The sequence below is a fragment of the Alexandromys fortis genome, unplaced genomic scaffold, assembly GCF_014885135.2.
Source record: "Alexandromys fortis isolate MF-2015 unplaced genomic scaffold, M_Fortis_MF-2015_v1.1 scaffold_7, whole genome shotgun sequence".
NCBI lineage: Eukaryota > Metazoa > Chordata > Mammalia > Rodentia > Cricetidae > Alexandromys > Alexandromys fortis.
The window spans coordinates 2,617,782-2,637,391 of NW_026067920.1; the positions used below are offsets into that span (position 1 = coordinate 2,617,782).

Consider the following 19,610-nt stretch of genomic DNA (forward strand, 5'->3'; position numbering starts at 1 on the left):
AGGTCGCCGGGACCCTAATGTCACCCAAGGACAGGCATGGAGGTTCCTTTGTCCAGGCTCATGCCTCTTTTTGAAGGTTTCATATCCAGGGTGTTTCTAACACCTCCGGTGGAAGGGGCCTGTACAGGACTGGGAAGCCCAGGTTCTGGTGTGGCCTATGACTTCTTTCAGTTTTAAGTCAATGTTTTACTTTGAAATGGTTTTAGATGGTTCTAGAAGATGCCACCCCTCCAGGACCTGGAACCACTGTATCCTGTTAACTATACTCTATTTGAGTTTTGCCCACTTTCACTTGAGATCTTCTCTGTCTCAGCACCCGCCTAGGTCATCACACTATACCCGTGGTCACACTTTGACTTCTCCTAGCTGTGACCAGCATCCCTTGTCACAGATCCTGACTTCCTAGAACACTGGCAAGGGGGGGGGGGGGCTACAGAATGTCCCTCACCTGGGACAGAGAAAAAGAGGGGTTATATATTTAGGGGGAAAGCACAGAGGTGCCATGTCATCCTTGTCACATCTCCCCCAGCGCACATGTTGTCGCAGAACCTGGAGCTGGAGCTAAGGGCCGGGCCTGGAAGTGATGCAGTTTGAGATCTTAGTCTGCACTCGGCTAAGTGGAGGGGTCCTGTCTACCTCCACAGATTCTGTGCAGAACTCGTTCCCCATCTTATTTCAGTATAGATTTGTGGACACTGCATCATCTATGAGTCCAATCACTCATCATCTATTTTCTTGCTCCAACTATGGTTGCTATGGCTGCAGTTGACTCTGGCCTTAAAGATGCTGCAGTAGACTCTAGCCTGGATGCCATTACAGCTGGCTCTGGCCCTGAAGATGCTATAGTTGGCTATGGCCAAGATGCTGCCATTGTCTCTGGTTGAACTTTCCCAAAGTCACATTGGAGCAAGACTAGTTCACAACATGTGCCAGGACCCTTTGATGACCATGGCCAAGGCATGTGCAGTTTCTACTTGGAGTCTCCTTGAGGCATCTACCATACATCCTGAGGTTGAGAGACCAACGTTTAGAGACCTGTTTTAGAGCTGAAGGAGGGAGCCGTGAGCAGAATGAGAAACGCCTCCTGGGCATAGTGAATGCTGGGGTTTGGGCCCGAGGCTCTGCCCCTAAGTTCTTCTGCTTCCCTTCCTTTGCATGCCACTAGGGCTGTGGAAGTGCTTCCTGTCAGTTCCCAGAAAATTGACATCAGCGGCATGTGTACCCTTGCCAACCTACACCTCCTGTCCTTACAGCCTGTCCCTTATCAAGCAAGAGTCAGGTTGAAACCTTATACCACCCCAACCAAGGTCTGAAATTCCCACTAATGCGCTGATAACTTTCACCAGTCCTTCACCTGCTGCAGGTCTGGGGCAGTGAGGCCCTAGGCACTGAGGCACAGCAGGAGGGGATGATGTCTGGGTTGAGTGGACGGTGGAAAGAGGGCAGATCAAGAGAGAGCTGGCACAGGAAGGCGTGTCTACCTGGGGCCCTCACCCAGCATCAGACAGTGTGGTGTTTCTACTGTGTCCCAAATACTGCAGAGCACCCATGGGGAAAGGATTTCTCCAGAGCCTGGGCAGATGCCACACCTGTGACTGTGGCCTGTGGACAGGGATAAGCTGCGTGCCCAGAGGCTAGGAACAGGACGCTCCCCCATGAAGATCTCAGGGTCTGTAACTCATTTATCTCCTCAAGGAATGTTCTGGAAAGACACTGGAGAGCCCAAGGTCACAGCCTAACATGGAAATCAATCTGAGGACAGAGTTGTGGGTTCCTGTTTCATTCCACTAAGAGGAGCAGCAATGGCCAATGTCTAGCATGTGCCCTTGTCTTTGGTCACAGTCTGACCAGGAATCCAGATGTATAACAGACCTACCAAAGGCAGGGCTGCGCAGATGGGAGGAAAACTATCCAGCGCCATTGAGCAAAGGGGAGAAAGACACTCCCCAGAGCCGTCAGGCTCCCTCCAGGTCCCGGGAGCACCCCTCACTCTGAGACTCCCACAGACATATGATACGTGTGTATCAAGGCCCCAGAAGCCACTCTACTGCTCTAGGGATGTGCCATCTGGGGCTGTACATCTTCACTGGAGACTCAACCCCTGCTAGAGACTGGGATGTGTGGAGAGCCCATGAAGGAGCAAGGAAGACATGATAGTGCCAAGGGCTCGTCTCAGTGGGGCCAGGGGTGAGAATAAAGATGAAGGAGACGGGCTGTTTACTGACTGCTAGTGACAGGAGTTAGCTGTCAGCTGCTCCTGTGCCCCGTGGAATGGCGCTTTCCATGGGTACCATTTTATGACTGTGAGAGACAGGGAACTTAATATATCGCCCAGGTACTCTTGAGAAAATCATTGCGATGTTTTCTAAGTCCCCAGATGTCATTTGCCAGTGCCTTTATCAGCTGGGCTGTGTAACAAAACTCACAGTTCAGGGTCTACATCCATTTCAGTCTCTCATTTCTCATGATCAAAGCCCAGGAGTGGGTTTTGGTGTTGTTATTGTTTGTTTTATTTTGGTGGTATTTCATCCTGGCTTGTTGACCATCTCTCCACTGATGCCCAGGGCCTCCTTCTTATAAGGTCACCAGTCCCAGCAGATGAGATCCCACCTTGAGACCTCACCCTACCTCTACTGCTGCTTTCGCTGTGTTTCTTCAAACACTGCTACATGGAGGCTTGGCCATCAATATGTGAACTTGGGGTCTACATAACTCAATTCTTAGAGTGGAGGAAAATACAAGGGTGTCCATTCTCCCCATGGATGTCACATATATGGGTCTACAGAACATGGATCATGGCTGGTTCTGCATCCTAGAAAGAGCCTGGGGTTAGAGCCCCCTGGGTTGAGTCCTGGGACAGCCGCCAGGGGTCTGAGGCTGGGGACATCACCACCTCTCACTTCTCAGCTCCTGCTCCTGAAGGCTGATGCTATCGGATGCACCCCACCACATAGAGTTGATGGGGAAACATGTATAATGACTCTAGTGGGGCCCTAAGCGTGCAGCAAGATGTTCATTGACATGCTCTCTCCAGCTGCACTTTCAGTGACAAATCAACCCTGTTCTCCTTCCAGGAACATGGACACACTGACGAAATAGAGCCAGACGCACACAACACAGGAAGAACACAGGCATGAGACACAGGGCTCTGGAAGCCATGCGGAGACATGGGACGAGCACCCCCCGCTGCGCACTGCACGCCTTACCTCGGAAGTAGGGGATGTAATGATGTCTGAACACGGATGTAGGGCTTGGGTGTTGGGACAGGGACAGACAGCTACTGGTACCAACACTCACAGTACCAGCTGCGGGCAACAGAGAGCAGTCAGTAACCCTGGGCTCCTCCACCCCAGAGCCACCAACTTGTCCTAGTCCCCACTTGGCCAGGGACATTGTCCCTCTGCTCTCCTGGAGCACCTGAAGAGGGTCACCCAGCAGGCTGTGGGCCATTCTCCTCCAGGTGGGGTCAGGAGATGCTGCCTCTGGGACACAGGGTAGCAGCCAGGGCTTGGGACACAGCCTCTGGTCCTGCCTGTGGCTCACTTTGGGGTGTCCTTGAGATCAAGGACAATGGGAGGGCAGCTTCCAGAGGTCAGGGAGTGATCTGTCACCAGCATCCTCATGGCACTTGCCAGCTCAGATAAAAAGCTTGGCCCTGTAGGCTTTACCCCTGACCAAGCACTTAGTAGTTAGGCAGGCCCTCTTGGGGGATGCGAAGTCAGAGGTCAAGTCACAAGGAGCCTTAGGGGAAGGGCTCAAGAAAGGCACTTCTATCCACACACCTACTATCTGTTCACTTTCTTATTCACTCACACATCTCCATTCATTTACTCAATCATCCACTTATTCATTCATTCATTCACTCACTCAGTTGCTCAATTCTCTCACTTATACATACACTAACCATCATTAACTCACTCATTCACCCATTCACTCACTGACTAACCCATTAACTCACTCACTCATTCTCTCACTCAGTTGCTCATCCACAACCCACTCATTCATTCATTCATTCATTCATTCACTCATTCACTTATTCATTCATTGATTCATTCTCATTCACACACTTATCCACTAGCTCAGCCACTCAGACACTCACTTACTCTCCCATACACCCTCACTCCTCACACTTGCTAAGCAGGAAGGGCCAGGTGTATTGCAAGGAACCGATGACAATGATTGCAAACAATTAAGTTGATTTTTCCACCGAGTTTTCAGAACTAAGAGCTATGGCCCATAGGTGTGAAAATGGGTCATGCGCGGCTGGAAAGGGAAGAAGCAGGCTGGAAAAATCCCTCCAAAAGGCATCGCTTTTGTGCATGGTCCCTGTGGCTTCCACATGCCAGCTCAAAGCTGAGGAAGACGATGCAAATTGAGGGGTGGGTTGAGTGGGTGGAGATGAGGCAATAGGATCGGAGGCCCTGTGCAGGGCTCTGTCCCAGCTTGGAAGGACATAGCGGTCTTTTGCCAGCCTCTTTATTAGGATGGCTGTCTGCAGGGTTAGTGAGTGATAGGTACAGCATTAGACACCCTGCCTGGGTGGTGGTGTAGCCACTGACTTTGACTCCTCAGATCAAGTCCTTCCAAACTCCTATGGGCTCACAACAGGCTGTGACTCGGTGTCCTGCCTCATGTGCTATTCCACATTCTGACTGTTCTGTTACTACCCCCAGAACCAAACTCTGGTTGCTCCATGTGGGCCTCAGGGTAGGATGCTTTTTGGGATGTGCACTGTGGATTTAGACAGCTTCTCCAGCCCCAGGGTGACCAGCTGCCTCATGGCTACCTGCTCCTAGGCATAGGGCAATCCTTTTCCTTATGGCTAAGTGACTCTCCATTAACCACGCACTGGCTCCCGCCACCCCCAACTCAGCCACTTTTCTCAGTGAATAAAGCAGCTACTTTCTTTCTGCAAACTCGTTGAGAAGTACAGCCTCATCAGGGGTCAAGGGAAGCAGGGTGGGGATAAATACCTGGGCGACTGTAGTGCTGGGGTGACCGTGATGTTGGGGTGTAGTGCCCGAGGCTGACGGAGCCAGCAGAGCTGGGGCTGGAGGTCCGGCACTGCTTGTAGGACCGATCATCCTGATCCCCCTGGGTGGGAAGACAGTGTGGGAGCACCTGGGTCAGAAGCACTGCTTGCCTTTCATCTGTCCTGCTGCATTTGCCCTCTAGATCCCAAGGGCAGAAACAACACAGCCCGAAAACAGGGTCTCCGAGCACAGACAGAGCACATCCGGACAGCGAAGTAGGTCTGAGCCATAACAAGCCCCTTTGGCCTGATCATGGGACCATTAGACAGCCACCCTTCTTGTCCATCTGCCTTGTTCCCTCCCTCTTAATCATCCCCAGAACTCTGGACTTTTGGAACGGGTTGAGAACACACTGAAATGCTCCCTGTGTGTGAGGGAGGACCTAGATGTTCTGGGGCACCTTCTGAGGTGGGAGGGTACCCTCTGGGGCTCAGAAGCCAGACAACAAGGCCCACAAGCGCTGACGACACAACCCCTATCTCAGCAGGAAGAGGAGCTTCCGAGAGCAGCCAGAGCAGGCGACAGCAGCATGAGATGGCATGGCACCATGGTTCGAGGATCAGACTGCCCATCCCTCAGCAATGAAGTCTGCTGGCCTGGGTCATGCCAGCCCTCCTAGCCTCATCTCAACTCCAGATACCCCACAGCACCATGGTCCCCACAATGGCCCAGGTATGGTTTCTAAGAAGACAGGCTGAGGAGGTCATGGAGGGACAGGCAGGGGCTCTTGCCGTAGATCCTGCTTCTAAAGCTACAAGAAGTAAAAAGCATTCCTCAGTCTGAGATGACAAGGAAATCCTCACTCTTGGGATCAGCTCTGTGGGCTGGAAAGGGGCACTCCCCAAGGATAGGGAGGGTAGGAAAAAATAGCCCAGTTATTTGACATCTAGGCTCCAGTTTCCCCATTGGAAGCTATCTCTGGGAGATGCTCTGGGCTAAAGGAATTAGGTATAAAATGATGGTAGCCGTGTCCAGCACAGAGAGAGGACTCAAAAGTGTGCTGTGCCACTATGCCCTCCCCATGGACTCTGTCACATGGCTGAGGGTCTGAGAGGCCACAATCTGCCCCACTGCTTCCGAGGCAAGAAGAAGCCCTGCAATGCTATTGAGCCTGTTTGACAGCACAGCTCTCCGAGAGTGCTCAGCCACAAGGTCCTGGAACTTCCTGTATATCTAGTTCGGGGGATAGAAGTGGACCTCAGCTCACCCAAGGAAGTCATGACCCAGGCCAGGAGCTGCCAGGCGACACCACATCCCCTGTGTTGGTAAAGACCTGTCTGCACACACAAGGGGGAGCATGCAGATGAGATGCGATTATAAAAACAACCAGCAGGGGGCCCGGTGAGGCGTGGCTAGGGCCCTGTGGCCCTCAGGGTGCCATGCTGGTCATCTCTATAACCCTGCAGTTGGTAGCACCATGAGCACACGGGACACAGGCATAGGAGGTGGTTACCTCAGTCGGCGTTGGTGAGAGCAACTGAGGCGACTGTGGACACAACAGAGCCGTCTGTTAGTGCGCTGTGCCAGGGGTTGCTTTGGGGTAAGAGGGCTGTTTGGTAACCACAGGCAACACAGGCACCCACATTCAGTGACCTGAGACTCTAGCTAAGAAAGAGCCCCACCACAAGAGATGGCTTGGTGCTGCTTGGCCCAGCGCCTTCCTCTACTCAGCCCACCTGATCCCATCCTTATTCTCCACAGAGACCACGAGTTCAAAAACAAAGCAGTTGGTGGTTGAGGGATCACTCTGGTAATACCCACTGGGCTCAACTCTTATTTTTTCTGGAGAGGACAGATGGGTGGGGGACAGCAGAAAGAGGGTGACTAGGGCCATGAGCTGGGAGAGAGCAAGGAGACAGAGGCTCAGAGAGGATGCTCCAGTCCTTATGTTTCTAGCCAATGGCTCCTCTCCGCTAGAAGGATGGCTCTTCCACCTCATTCAGGACACTCGGAGAGCAAGGGCCAGAGCCAGCTTACCTGGGTCCCTATGAATCCTAGCTGAGCCTCACTTGGTCATGGTTTTCTTAGGTACAATTCTCAGGGGCTGAGCCGGATACAGGGACAGAAGTGAGAACTCTGTTCTTGAGAATGGTCCACAGGGATGAGGCAGTGAGGCCATAATGAACCACTGGGTACTCTGTATATAATCTACCCTACAAGAGTCTGAGGTTTTCTATGTTATGTTGCCCACCACACACCATCCCGGGCCTTGGGAGGAAGTGGCATTTTAGTGGGAACACCCCTTCCTTCCCCAGGACAGCCGGGTACTGACATCTGCTAAAGCAGGTCTCACAGGCAGGATAGGCAGAAGGTACGAGCTTGTGGCCAAGCAGATACTGGAGAGGGTAACTCCTGAATCACATAAAGACTCTCCCAGGCTGTCCCACTGCCCTCTGAGGGACATACCCTTAAGTCAGGACTATCTGTGGGTCACATGGATCTTGCTGTGTGGTCTCAGATGCTGAAAGAAACCTCAGAGGTCTCCAGACCGTGTCCACAACTCTATGCCACACACAAGCGGCAACACTGTGTGACCCAGGGATATAGGACAAAGTTATCAACAGTCTGTGGTCTTGTATATCACCACTGCCCACTAAATCCCTCCCACCAGGGCTTCCTGAAGCCAGTGCAGGAATGCCAATGCTCCACTGGGGGAGAGCCCTGGTGGCATTCTGAAGCTGACCACAGTGGGACTTGAAGCCAGCTCTGAGGCCTGACTTCCATGTCCCTGAGGATCAGCCAAGGAAACAGTCAGTGCATGGTCTGTGTGTGTGTGTGGGGGGGGGAGCTTTGGATCTCAGAGGGACACAGACAAGTTGCTTGGTCTCTGAGCCTCTTCAGTTCCCTGCTGCCCAAAGGCAGGATGTGGGATGGTGACATCCACACCCAGCTCAGGCACACGGTGGGCGGCACAGTAGCCATAAGGCCAGTGAACCCCCTCCTCAGACATGCACACCAGGATGGCCACCTGACAGTCCCTTTGTTCTTCTCCACCTCTGAGTGGCCCTCAGAGCCTACAGGCTTGTCTGGAAGCTATGACCTATGCAGGGCCAAGCTGGGCAACTCAACACTACGAGGTATGTACAATGCCCCAGGTCTTAGCTTTCACTCCCTGCGAGGCCTTGCTGAAGCCAAAGAAAGAGGTCAAAGGAGCACATATTAGGAATAACCATTTTTCTGCCCCAGGTGGGCATCTGTTCTGAGCTCCACACACAGCCAAAAACACACTAAGACCCCCTGACAGAAGGAAAATGAGACTCAGTGAGACCTGCAGCACTCAATGGAAACAGGCAGCCTAAATAAGACATCACCAATCGATACTGTCTACTTTCAGACATCAACAATGGATACTGCCTACTTTCAGACATCACCAATAGATACTGCCTACTTTCAGACATCACCAATAGATGCTGTCTGCTTTCAGACATTACTACTAGATGCTGTCTACTTTCAGGCATCTCCAATAGATGCTGGCTACTTTCAGATATCACTAATAGTTGCTGCCTACTTTCAGACATTACCACTAGATGCTGCCTACTTTCAGACACCTCCAATAGATGCTGCCTACTTTCAGACACATCCAATAGATGCCGCCTACTTTCAGATATCACTAATAGTTGCTGCCTACTTTCAGACATCACCAATAGATGCTGTTTACTTTCGGCAAAGCTGGGAATCATGACACATATTGTTCAACCAGCCTAGAGATGGACTCAAGGAACCCACAGAAGAAGAGCTAGCCTGGGAATGTGGGCTCAAGCCCATATGGTCCAGAGAGGGAAAATGACATAGAGCACATGTCATGAAAGCACTTAGTAGCCAGGAAAATGCAGACATTTTCAGAGTGTGCTTCCCTTACCCCAACTCTGCTCACCTCCAATCCACTCTCAGCCTCACTTCCCTGAGAGGGGCGTGGTTAGTTAGGAGTGCCTTAAATAAGATGGGCGTGTTATTTGGGGACAAAGAAGCTGAGAGCAGTGGCCATGACTAAACTGTGTCCGCAAGAGCCAGCATCAGGGGAAGCATGCAGCACATGGTGACGATGCATACCTCGCCATAGCTCTGCCTGTCCCCAATGGCCGAGTGGCTAATGTAGGGTGAGTAGGAGATCATGTCGGGCCGGTCAATGTTATAGATTGCTTTGTTTTTGGGAAGAGCAGCCAAGTCCCTGTAGTCCAGGATCTCATCGCCAAGCTTCGCCTGATGGGAGAGAGAGCGAGAGCAGAGGAGTGGACACTGATGTCACAAGCCAGGACAGAGCAACTTCACAGCCAGCAGTGATGATGGTCCAGCAAGGTCTGAGCATACCCAGCCCCCAGGAAAGGTGGGACAGGGATGCAAGGCCCAGGACCTGTTCACAGGAATAGCCTCGGGATCAGACACTGAGGTTGTTCATTATGCCCATAATGTGTTGATGGACCCATAATGTGCCTGACAAGGAGACTCAGGCTCTGACCGAAAACCACCCATGGTACAGGTACACAGCACAAACATATATCACAGATGTACATGCACACAATCCACTGCTCACATCAATGCACACACAGGTATGCCTGCACACATCAGCACACACAGAGAATGTGCCTCTCTGAGGTGATGAGGGCACGCACAACAACTAAAACTGCACCCACTCCCATGTGATAACACACCCCTGCTGGTTCACAACACATCCACATACTGGCATACTACTTGCACACCAGGACTGACTCCTACAAACTTGCACACGTGTGTGTGACACATACACTAGCATAACTCACTCTATCCACACCAAATGAGCACACACGTGACCCCCTCTGCACTCATTCTCACTCTCTCTCCCCTCTTCTTAGCAGTTTTGAGCAGGTACAGAAATGACAGCAAGATGTCTGCTCAGCATTTGACAGGGTGCTGGGACACGGCCCACATGTGTTCACTGACTGAGATTCTGTGAGCCGCCATGCTGGCTCACATGAGGTTCACGTGGCTGCTGTTGCGCCTGCTTATTCCTCCTTGCCGTCTCGGACAGTGGCCCACTGTGCCCATGCTCTCTGTATGGTCCCACATATCTGCTCTGGTCTTAGGAGCACCTCCACTCTCTCCAGTCCCCAGCCTGGCTCTGGGCTGGTCCCTCCTTGCTCAGGTTCCATTTCTGCATCAGTCTTTGCCAGGACTCCTCTGCTGGGATTCTGAGACAAAGCCTCAACAGCCACAGTGGACACTGAACTGCATCAGTGACAGAAAGTCACAGCTCCCTGTGGTGGGGACACTCACAGTGCTCCCACTTACAAGAAAGTCCAAAGCTCAGAGAGGCTAGATAATTTTCCCAGAGTCACTCACCTAAGAAGGCATGGCAGCTGAATGATTCTAGAACACTTCCCCCATGGGTACTCCCTGTCCTAGCAACTCTCTCAAACCGCAGCTGCATCAAGTGGCTCTCCTGATACCCTCAGGCATCTTCTACCTCAGGCCACCCACATCTTTGTCTTTCCAGAACCTATCAGGCTCTCCAGAGCCCAGCACCCCTCACCCATCTCTGGGAAGCCTTTCTGACTACTAGACTCACTCCAGGGCTCCCTGGGGACATTTGGCAGAGAGAGTCTTGCACTTAGCATTGCACTATGACTGAAGGCCTAATGCTTCATATCTCTGACCATTCTTCTGGAGCCCAGGGCAGGTCTCAAAATACCTGAGGTCAAATGTTAAGCCAGGGCTTATGATCACCATGAACCATCCCATTGGGATGTTCTAGCTGTTTGGACGAATGGAGCTCAGGGGATCTTTCCCTGACCATCAGTTGATCTTGATCTCCTCTGCCCCCATTCTGTACATCCTGCCCCTTGGCTCCTGTAGTTCCCATCCTTCATCTTAGAGCTGTGCACACACCATTCCCACTCATGGAGGTCTCACTTCCATCCAGGTCAGAGGGCTGACCTTCTGTGGACTGCATGTCCTCTCTTACATCCCCAGGTCAGGACTAGAGTTGTCTGGGACTCCACCGGCTTCATCACATTTTGTCTAAAGCCGAGCAATCAGGCATCTGCACAGACTGGGTGGTGGGATTGAATTCACCCCAGCTTACAAATAAGCTTTCAGAGGTCCACAGGGGAAACACCTTGCCTCCAATGCACAGCCAGACTCTGGACCTCACAGGCACTGGCTGAGACTCAGCACAAGTGTCCTCCCAGGGTTCTAGAACCCTCTCCCTCCACGCTGTAATCACAGTGACCCTGCATGGCATATTTGTCTCCTGCCCACCGTGAGGCCTCTGATTCTCACCTGCCACATGGACCCTTGGCCCACCAAGGTCTGTCTGGTGCTATTTTACAATACCTTTCTCTTGGGGAGTTGGGCAGGAGCCTTCTGTGCACGTGCATGGACCTGCATAGCGGCTTATAGGCCCACATACCCTTCCTTCACATGGCCTTGGCTGACTACCTAGAGACCAGCCATTGCCTGCCTGCAGGATGATGACCACAGCTATGCTCCATGCTTCCCTCTCATTACCAGTCAGTTGAGGACAAATTCCTAGTGGCCTTCCTAGGCCGCATGGATGTGTCTGGGCCTCAGGGTTCAAGTCACTCCCCAGCTCTCTACCCATTTTCCCCCACGGTAGTGCTGAGTGTCGAGCCTCATTCTTGGAGCCCACAGTGACCATCCTCAACAGACTGCAGTCCCCACAGAACTGGCCCAGTGGTGACCCCACCACCACCCCACAGCACTCTCCATGGCCCTCACTTACGTAGATCACACGGCTTGGGGACCCCGACGTGCTGGATGCAGGCACGGAGACAATGCTCTCTGAGGAAGTCCTGGTTTCCTAGAACAGAGTTGTACAAGTTGACCTGGAGCCACACTGTTGGGCACCTTCTGGAGGCATCTCCAGGATATGGGCAAGAATGCCAGTGAGCTCGGCAGGTGGAATTTTCCCCCTTTTGTAGGTTGAGGGAAGTCTTGGAACAAATGCACAGGCTTGGAAGAACAACTGAAGACTACAATAAACACAGCAGGCCATTAGTGAAGATAAGGTGTCCACAACCCGTCACTCACAAAAAGCTCAGAATGTCCCAAGGGATGCTGGGGTGAGGTTATCATGTCTCTGAGGATGAAGGCAAGTGGGCATGTCTAGCAACCATGTTATGCATCATCTCCATGGTGCATGGAACCTCTGCTATTTTCCAATGCTTGGACAAATGTCAGTCCTCCAGCCACACCCAGCAGTCACACCCTCCCCTCTGCTGACCCGGCCTTCTCAGCTACTCCTTCCTCCCTTACCTAGGCGCAGCTCTGCCAGTATCAGGTGGTGCGTGATGTCACTGCATAACCAGCTTCCTCCCAGTCTCTGCCATTGACAGTGCCCAACCCTCCTTACATGCCCTCCTCCCCTCCCCTCTGTATTGCTAGCTCTAGCTCCTCCTTCCCCTCCCTCATACAGATCCCCTAAATGCCCCACACCTGGCTTTCATCCTTACAGGCAAGGCCCGTGCCCCTGGCCACTCTAGACCCCTTCTCCTGGTCTAGTTCCTCCCATGCCCATTCTCGTGCCTCCTGCTTTCCTCATCTAAGAGGAACATATTTCCACCAGGTGTCCCTGCCTCTCAGAAGATGAGAGCTCTGACCCCTCTGCCCTGGGTTTCACGTCCTCCCCTGCATATCTTCAGTGACCCACACCACCGCTGCCCCTCCCTCCCTTTTCCTCAGGAGGCTCCTTTATTGCCTACAGAGTCTGCCATGCTCCTCTCCTGAGGCGCTTGACATCTGTTAAGGCCCTCATTGGTTTTCTTAAATTTCCCATGTTGAGGCCCTTTCCTGGGACCTCAGAGTGTGACCGTGTGGAGATGGGGGGGTCCTCCTAGAGGTCACAAAGGTAAAATGGGTCACTGGGTGGATCTAAGCCAATCTGCTTGGAGTCATCCTAAAAAGAGCTCAGAACATGAACGCACACACAAGCATGTAAGAAAACAAGATGCTGCCACCAACCCCAATCAGAGAGGCCTCAGGAGGAGCCGGCCGGCCGGCGATCACCTGTAGCTTTGATCCCTGCCACAGGGAGGCAGGGAATGTGTTGAAACCTCCAGGCTAGAGGGACCAAGCCTGACCTGGAGGAGGCCTCCCCTCCTGAGCTCCTCCTACAATTAGCATGGCACGAGCAGGGACAGGCAGACACCAGGACCAGACGAGCCACACAAGGTAGCAGGGGGCACAAACCTGTAAGGCACAGGGCAGGGTGCCCGGGCAGGGCTGGCTGCAAACAGAGCTGTGCATCTAGAAGGGAGAGAGGAGGGATGGCGTGAAGCTTGCTCTTCAGATCCTGCCATCCCCTCTGCAGCTCCTGTGTTTTGGACCCCTCAGCACTGAGCTCTGCCTCCCCTCGGGGCCCTTGATTTCTCAGCACCTCAGCTAGGGAATACACTGACAGGTACCCCTCCCTGGTACCACAGCTTTCGAGGCTGACGGGAATGGGACCGCCTCATGGCACTGACTGTCCAGTCCTTAGTCATCACGTACCTCAGAACTGCTCCTTGCAGTGGCCCCCTCATGCCTGTAATTGGTGCCTGTAAGACGGGGCCTGCCCTTCTAGTGGGGAGAGGCCGAGTGGGTACTGTGCTCCACCGACCCTGGATGATGCCTGCCTGGCCCCTTCTCTGGAAAGTGGCAAGATGCCCAGACAGGGGCCTGCTATTCCTGGCGTGCACTGCAGACCAATGTGGCATTCCGAGCATTGTCCCTTGGTCATGCCAGGGGAATATCTGAGCCAGCTCCACAGAGCTGGCAGAGATGACCGCTGCCAGCTCTCTTTGTGCCATGGGCTCCAGCCACTCTGAGCAGAGATGATGTGAGCCCTCCTTAGACTCAGTGCCTAGCTCTGTGGGGGAGGGCAGAGGCCAGAACCTGACTCCCCATCAGCAGAGGAGATAAGGAGAAGAGCTGGGGTGACTGTCACCAGGGTGAGAAGATGGGTATTATCCTACCCTCCACCATTCCTAACCTGTTCCGTTCCACAAAGACCCACAGTGAACTTCAGTGCCATGTTTCCCACCTGGCCTTGTGGCACTGCCTGTTCCCACCCACAGAGGTAAGAATAGGCTGGAACTGGTAGGAAGTCCATGAGCCTCATTCGCTGCTCTCTCCCCAGTTCCAGGTATACAAAAAAACACATGGTGGGTGGCCAGATGCTGTGCTAAGGATGTCTTGATACCTGTGGGCATTGGGTTCTGTGCTGAGGATGCCATGATACTTGTAGGCATTGGATGCTATGCCAAGGATGCCATGATACCTGTGGGTTCTGGGTGCTGGGTGCTGTGCTAAAGATGCCACAATGCCTGTGGATCTGGGCAGTCATGACTACATCTCCCAATGTCCCCTGCACCTATTCCAGATGCTCAGGACCCTGTAAACAGTGGTTCTTGTCCACAACATACTTCCTGCCTGAGTAGAGGAGGGACAGCGACACAGTTGGAGTGGCTTTCCAAACAGCAAGGAAGACCCGTATTTCTTCCTGCTGACCTGGCCCTGCATGGATAGACCAATCAGGAGCCAGGGTCTTAAAGGAGAATGAGTCCCCTGAGTGTCCTAGAGATGTCCCAAGAGTCACTTGTTATGGTGACTATTAAGCCCAAGACAGGGAATCCATTTCTTGTCACTGGGTAGAAAGTAGGCTCTGCCTCCACTCAGTGGCAGATTTCAAGAGTCAGTAACCCAGGTGCCGCCTTCATGCTGTGTTGTTTCTCAGAGACAGGAGTTTTCATAAGTCAGTCAGGCCTGCCTGGCTTCCCTTACTCGAGGGCAGCTCACACGCGGAGCAACAGAGTGCAGGAGTCTGTCCCCTTCACCCTCAGGTCTGACCAGACATCAGCCAGTCCTGGGAAGCCCAGGCTCAATACCTGACAAGAAGTCAGCTTGTCTCAGGCTGTCCAGGCTCTGCCCCAAATGTTGACTGAAGGAGACAACCTTCATGTTAAGCTACTCACTTCTGTACAGACCAGAGAGCCCGGAATGTAGGGCCCGCCTGCACAGGCCCAGGAAAACAAGGCTGCCTTATTCCCTGGTCTGGCAGCATCCATCCCTCAGGGCCTTCCATCTGTCCAGGGACCACAGAAAATGAGGAAGGCTGTTGTCGCCTGCAGCTGGTGTGGGGCAGGGCCACCCTACCCTACCTGGTCCTTGAAGCTGACTGGGGAAGGGAGCAGAGCAGGGTACCAGCTCTCTTTCCTAGCTCAATCTCTGGTCAGGTCATTTCTCTGAGCACACGCATGTGTGAGAGTATATCTGGGGCCTCTGGGCAGGTCAGACTCCCTCTTCTGCTGAGTGGCTGGGCAGCACAGGGGACCCTGCAGGCAAGATGGTATCAGGATCTATGGTCACATCTCCACAGTCCATGACTGAGGGCGAGGATGCCCTAAGTGGCAGATGCATAGTTTGCAGAGAGAATCAGCACTGACGGAAACAGAGCATACAATGTGCATTACTCACTGGCCTCCTACCTGGAAAGCCACAGCAAAGACTTAATAGGATGTCAGTGCAATGAGGCAGAAGGATGCACAGTCACTGGGGGGTTGGGGAGTTGGGGAGGTGCGGGGGTGGTTATGAGCTCCTCACAGCCAATGGCAAGGCTGCTGAGAGGATCCTGGACAGCGCCCTGCTAGCCACTGCCTCCCTGTGTTTCTCCCTGTTCTGTGTATCCCTCTGCTTCTGTTATAGCCAATCTTCCTCTCCCTTCTCCCCCATCATTTCCTTCTCCTGGGTTTTTCTTCTTCGCCCTCCCACCCCCCTACCCTCTTCCCCTCCTCTTTCTGCCCTGCACCTTAACCACCCTAGAAATCACTGCTGCTCTTCTCCCAAGGCCTGGGTTTGAGCTCTCGTGCACCCTTTGAATCCTGCGCTTCCTTCCCACGCAGCGTGGCTGTTGTCTCTCCATAAACCTGGTGCCTGGCACACAGCAGGGCATCTATGGCGCTCAGAGCCCATGCCTTCCTAAAGGCTGACCTTTGCTCTCAGCCTCTAGGAGGCCATAGTTACCTCATCTCAGCAGCAGCTGTGTACAGGGAGGGCTGACCACACCTGATCATCTCAGGGTATGGGTGACCATGTCGGCAAGACCAACCTGTGCCCTAGGACAAGAGCCTCGGGTTGCAGGGACTCAATGGATCTGATATGTGGGCTCGAAGAGTCACCCTCCTCCCTTGCTGGAGCCCCGGTGAAATCTCGAGCATGGAGCTTGCCTGGTTGGCAGTGCTCTATGTGCCCTGTCCTGCATCTGTGCGGGAGGGTGACATGCCTGTCCCCACAGGGAGAAGACAGAAGTTCTTCTTTGGGACTTGCTGTGTATTCTGACCAATCTACCCTCAAGAACTTGCTCTATGGCAGGCAGGCCAGATATCAGTGAGGGTGTAGGACCTGTTAAGCCAGGCACAGTTTGAGCCCACAAATGATCTGTGTTCACTGACTAGACAAGAAAGTCAGCAGGGCTGGGCCATCTGGTGTCCCTGGGACCCCATTAGACCTACATGATGGCTCATTGACCTATATGATCCCCTACCTTGTGGCCCTCTGTCCCCTGAGCCTGGCTGTCCTGCGATGTCTTGGAGACCTGGCTGAGAAGCATGAGCAGGCTGGCCTGCGTCTCCCCCTCTAACCCGCATGTGGAGAACACACCAGGAAGCCACAAATCTCACCAACCTTGCTCTTGTCTTCAGTCCTGGCTGCTTGCCGACATGCCGGGTGCCAGATAGAGGAGCCTGTGGATAGATTCCCAGAGGAAGAGGTCAAAGAGCAGTTCTGGGTGCGGTGCCCACGCATGACTACCTGCTGAATACCCTTCAGACAGGCTCCACACCTCCTCTCCATGACACTGAGAGCAGCTTGGCTCATGTGGGCTAATGGCATGAGGGAAAGCAGAGAACTTCCCAATGTGGTCCGATTACTTTTGTGGGCAGTGACACGGGTTCCAGGGAGCCTGGGCACACTGCCCAGCCTAAGCTAACCAGACGGGTATTCTTGGAGGTAGCATCAAGTACAGAGGCAGGGGTAGGGAAGAAGCTCTCATGGCTGGGATACCATGAAAGTCATAGCACCACATTTGCCAGAGCTCTCTCTGGTCACAGCACCAACAACCTGCCAGAGACCACCTTCATGGAGAGAGTAGCTATGAGGAGCCACACAGAAGACCTCAGAGTGGCTAGGAATGGTGGGGGTCCTACACAAGGCCCTGGCCATAGTCTTCAGCTCCCCAGAGAGCACAAAGAAGTGCCACTAGCCTGGTCAGACCCTCACTGCAGTGTGGAAAACCCATGCCTGAGAGGGCAGCCTGGACTCCGTGCCCACAGAAAGCCCTGGCAGGTCCCACTGCATTGGCTCAACATCCCAGACTCATGAAGGGGATCTTTGTTTCCAGAGATAAGGACACCTTCATGTGAGCACGTGTCCCCAAGCCACTACGCCAGTGAGCCGTGCTTGGCATCGGCTGGCCCTCTAAGGGCTCCATTTACATCCACAGCGAGGCCTCTGCAGAGGGCCTCCCACAGAGCAGCCATGGTGGCTGGCCTGACTCTCAGGATCTCCCTTGGGAACAACAGGCGACAGTAGGGATGAGACTGTCACATCTGACATCATCCCCAGTCAGGGAATGCCTCAGAAAAGGGAGGCCTGTCTCACACACAGATTGGAATGCCTCTCTGTGGTTACTCAGCATCAGTCTATAGACAGAACACAACAGATGCAGCTGCTACCAGCTCCATCCCTGTCCCAGGACCCCAGGAGAAAGAGCAAATTGCCAAAGAGATGAAATACAAACAAGGCCACAGATCGTGCCCACCCTACTGCTGGCCCCTGGTCCCCCAGTCATTCCAGTGTCCCATGGTCGCGTGATCTGGGATGAAATCAAGCCCCTCAAGCCTCCCGCGTCTGTCTCTCCTGCTAGCCCTGGGCAGGGGTTGAGGGGTGAGCTCTCTCCTCTTGCTGCATTCAGTCTGGTGAGGACCAGATCACCAGGCTGAGCCAATCCTCTGCCACCTTCCATTTGAATGTAGGCTCCTGGTGGGTGGGCTCTCTGCCTTCCTAGTCACCTATTCACCCTGTAGCTCCAGCCTCTCGTCGTGGCCAAGCCAAGCCCACACCTCCTCCAAGCAGCACTCCCAGCCGTCTCTGCTGGTGTATCTGGGATGTCTTGGCCTCACAGCCACTCCCTCTGACTAACAGCCCTGGAGGGTAGGCTGACCAAGCTCTTGCACCAGGCCCTGACTGAACATCTTAACCTAAATGATGTCATTCCCAGTAGAGTTTTGAGATGAAACTATGGTGCCTCTTTGACTTTCCAAGAGACGGGACCGGAAGGGAACAGACTTAACCTCCCTCTCAGGCCTGAAAGACTGGCGACCTCTTAAGCACCTGTGTGACCTGGAGCCACCTTCAGTTGGTTGCTCTGTCCCCCATACTGCCTCAGGGGGGACAGTGACCTGGCAATGCCGTCACCTCTCTGCCACTCCTGCCATTTATGGCTTCATTATGTCTATACCACCATGCCCTCTGCTCGGCTGTGGGACGCTCAACCTATTTCAGGGAATGAAACATCGGATGGGTCTAAAGTGAGGCATAGCCATGAAGGGGCTGAGCTCCGCTGTTGTTTTCCATTTTGACACTTATCATTATAATTTATTTTTATTTTATTGGTATTGGGGGGGTTGCCAATGGCACATGTGAAGTGTGTGAAGGTCAGAGGGCACATTCCAACAGCCAGTTCTCTCTGGCCACCTTTACTTGGGCTCCAGGGGTGGAACTCAGGCCATCAGGTTTGTGCAGTCAGGGGCTCCAGCCATGAAGCCACCTCACTGTCCCTATCAATATGAGTTTTAATGGTGTGTGGGTAGGGTTCTAGGGAACACATCGGAAGGCTCCTTTCTCCAAATTTCCCTTTGCCAATGTTGTGAAGACGGCTCCTTTCCACCCTGCAGGAAGGAAACCTGGTCTTGCTGCAGTGTAGAAGGGGCACCAAAAGGCTCAGGTGGGGCACAACTAAAGTCTTTGAGTCCTTGTGTATGATGAGGCCTGAAGGGCAGTGGTGGGACCTCGTGGCCTACTCTTTGGCAGCCTGATCTCACTCACTCGGGTTCATTGACACCCTCGATGGCAGTGTCACTGACTCGAGATCACAGTCAGTGTGTGATATGCCAGCTCCCAGCAGCACTGTGGGAGTTTTTCACCTTGAGCATAGCGTGCAATAGGCACATCCGAATGCTTACCTTGCAGGTACATCTCCTCGCCCTCTGAGAACATCTGGCCGCATCTGATGCATAGCGCGCATGAAGGGTGGTAGTGCTTCTCCCCGGCCTGGGCAAAGCACAAAGCAGGTAAGTGTTGCCACTGCGGTGGGTGCCCACAGGGCCATAGCATGCAGGGTGGGCCTCTGTCCTGTGCACACATCTGGGGAAGTGAGCACATCAAAGGCCCAGAAGCCACTGGGATCAAAGATCTGCACATGCTAGGGAGTATCCAGGGCCTGTTCAGAAGCTGGGAGACCTAGTTCTGCCTGCCTGATCCTTGATCTCTGGAGACCAGATGTGTAGTCGACCACCCCTGGGTGTGCCTGTGGACAGGTCAATATAA

At 53.4% G+C, this 19,610-nt stretch overlaps 1 protein-coding gene across 14 annotated transcripts in view; it reads right to left on the minus strand.

Moving 5' to 3' along the window:
* Ablim2 (actin binding LIM protein family member 2) overlaps window positions 1-19,610 on the minus strand; it is a 121,453-nt gene that overhangs the window by 36,419 nt on the left and 65,424 nt on the right. For 5 of the 14 annotated variants that reach the window (XR_007591458.1, XM_050141208.1, XM_050141203.1 and 2 more), the window contains exons 7-13: window positions 19,247-19,334; window positions 16,689-16,747; window positions 13,218-13,274; window positions 11,752-11,829; window positions 9,084-9,233; window positions 4,974-5,094; window positions 3,207-3,305 (exon numbers count right to left, since the gene is read on the minus strand). Coding sequence is in view for 10 of the 14 variants with exons in the window: in XM_050141208.1 (XP_049997165.1) it covers window positions 3,207-3,305; window positions 4,974-5,094; window positions 9,084-9,233; window positions 11,752-11,829; window positions 13,218-13,274; window positions 16,689-16,747; window positions 19,247-19,334 (652 nt within the window). In the remaining 4 variants the exon portion in view is untranslated. The remainder of the gene's footprint in view (window positions 1-3,206; window positions 3,306-4,973; window positions 5,095-9,083; window positions 9,234-11,751; window positions 11,830-13,217; window positions 13,275-16,688; window positions 16,748-19,246; window positions 19,335-19,610) is intronic. The other 9 variants (XR_007591461.1, XR_007591460.1, XM_050141211.1 and 6 more) reach the window with 3 other exon arrangements.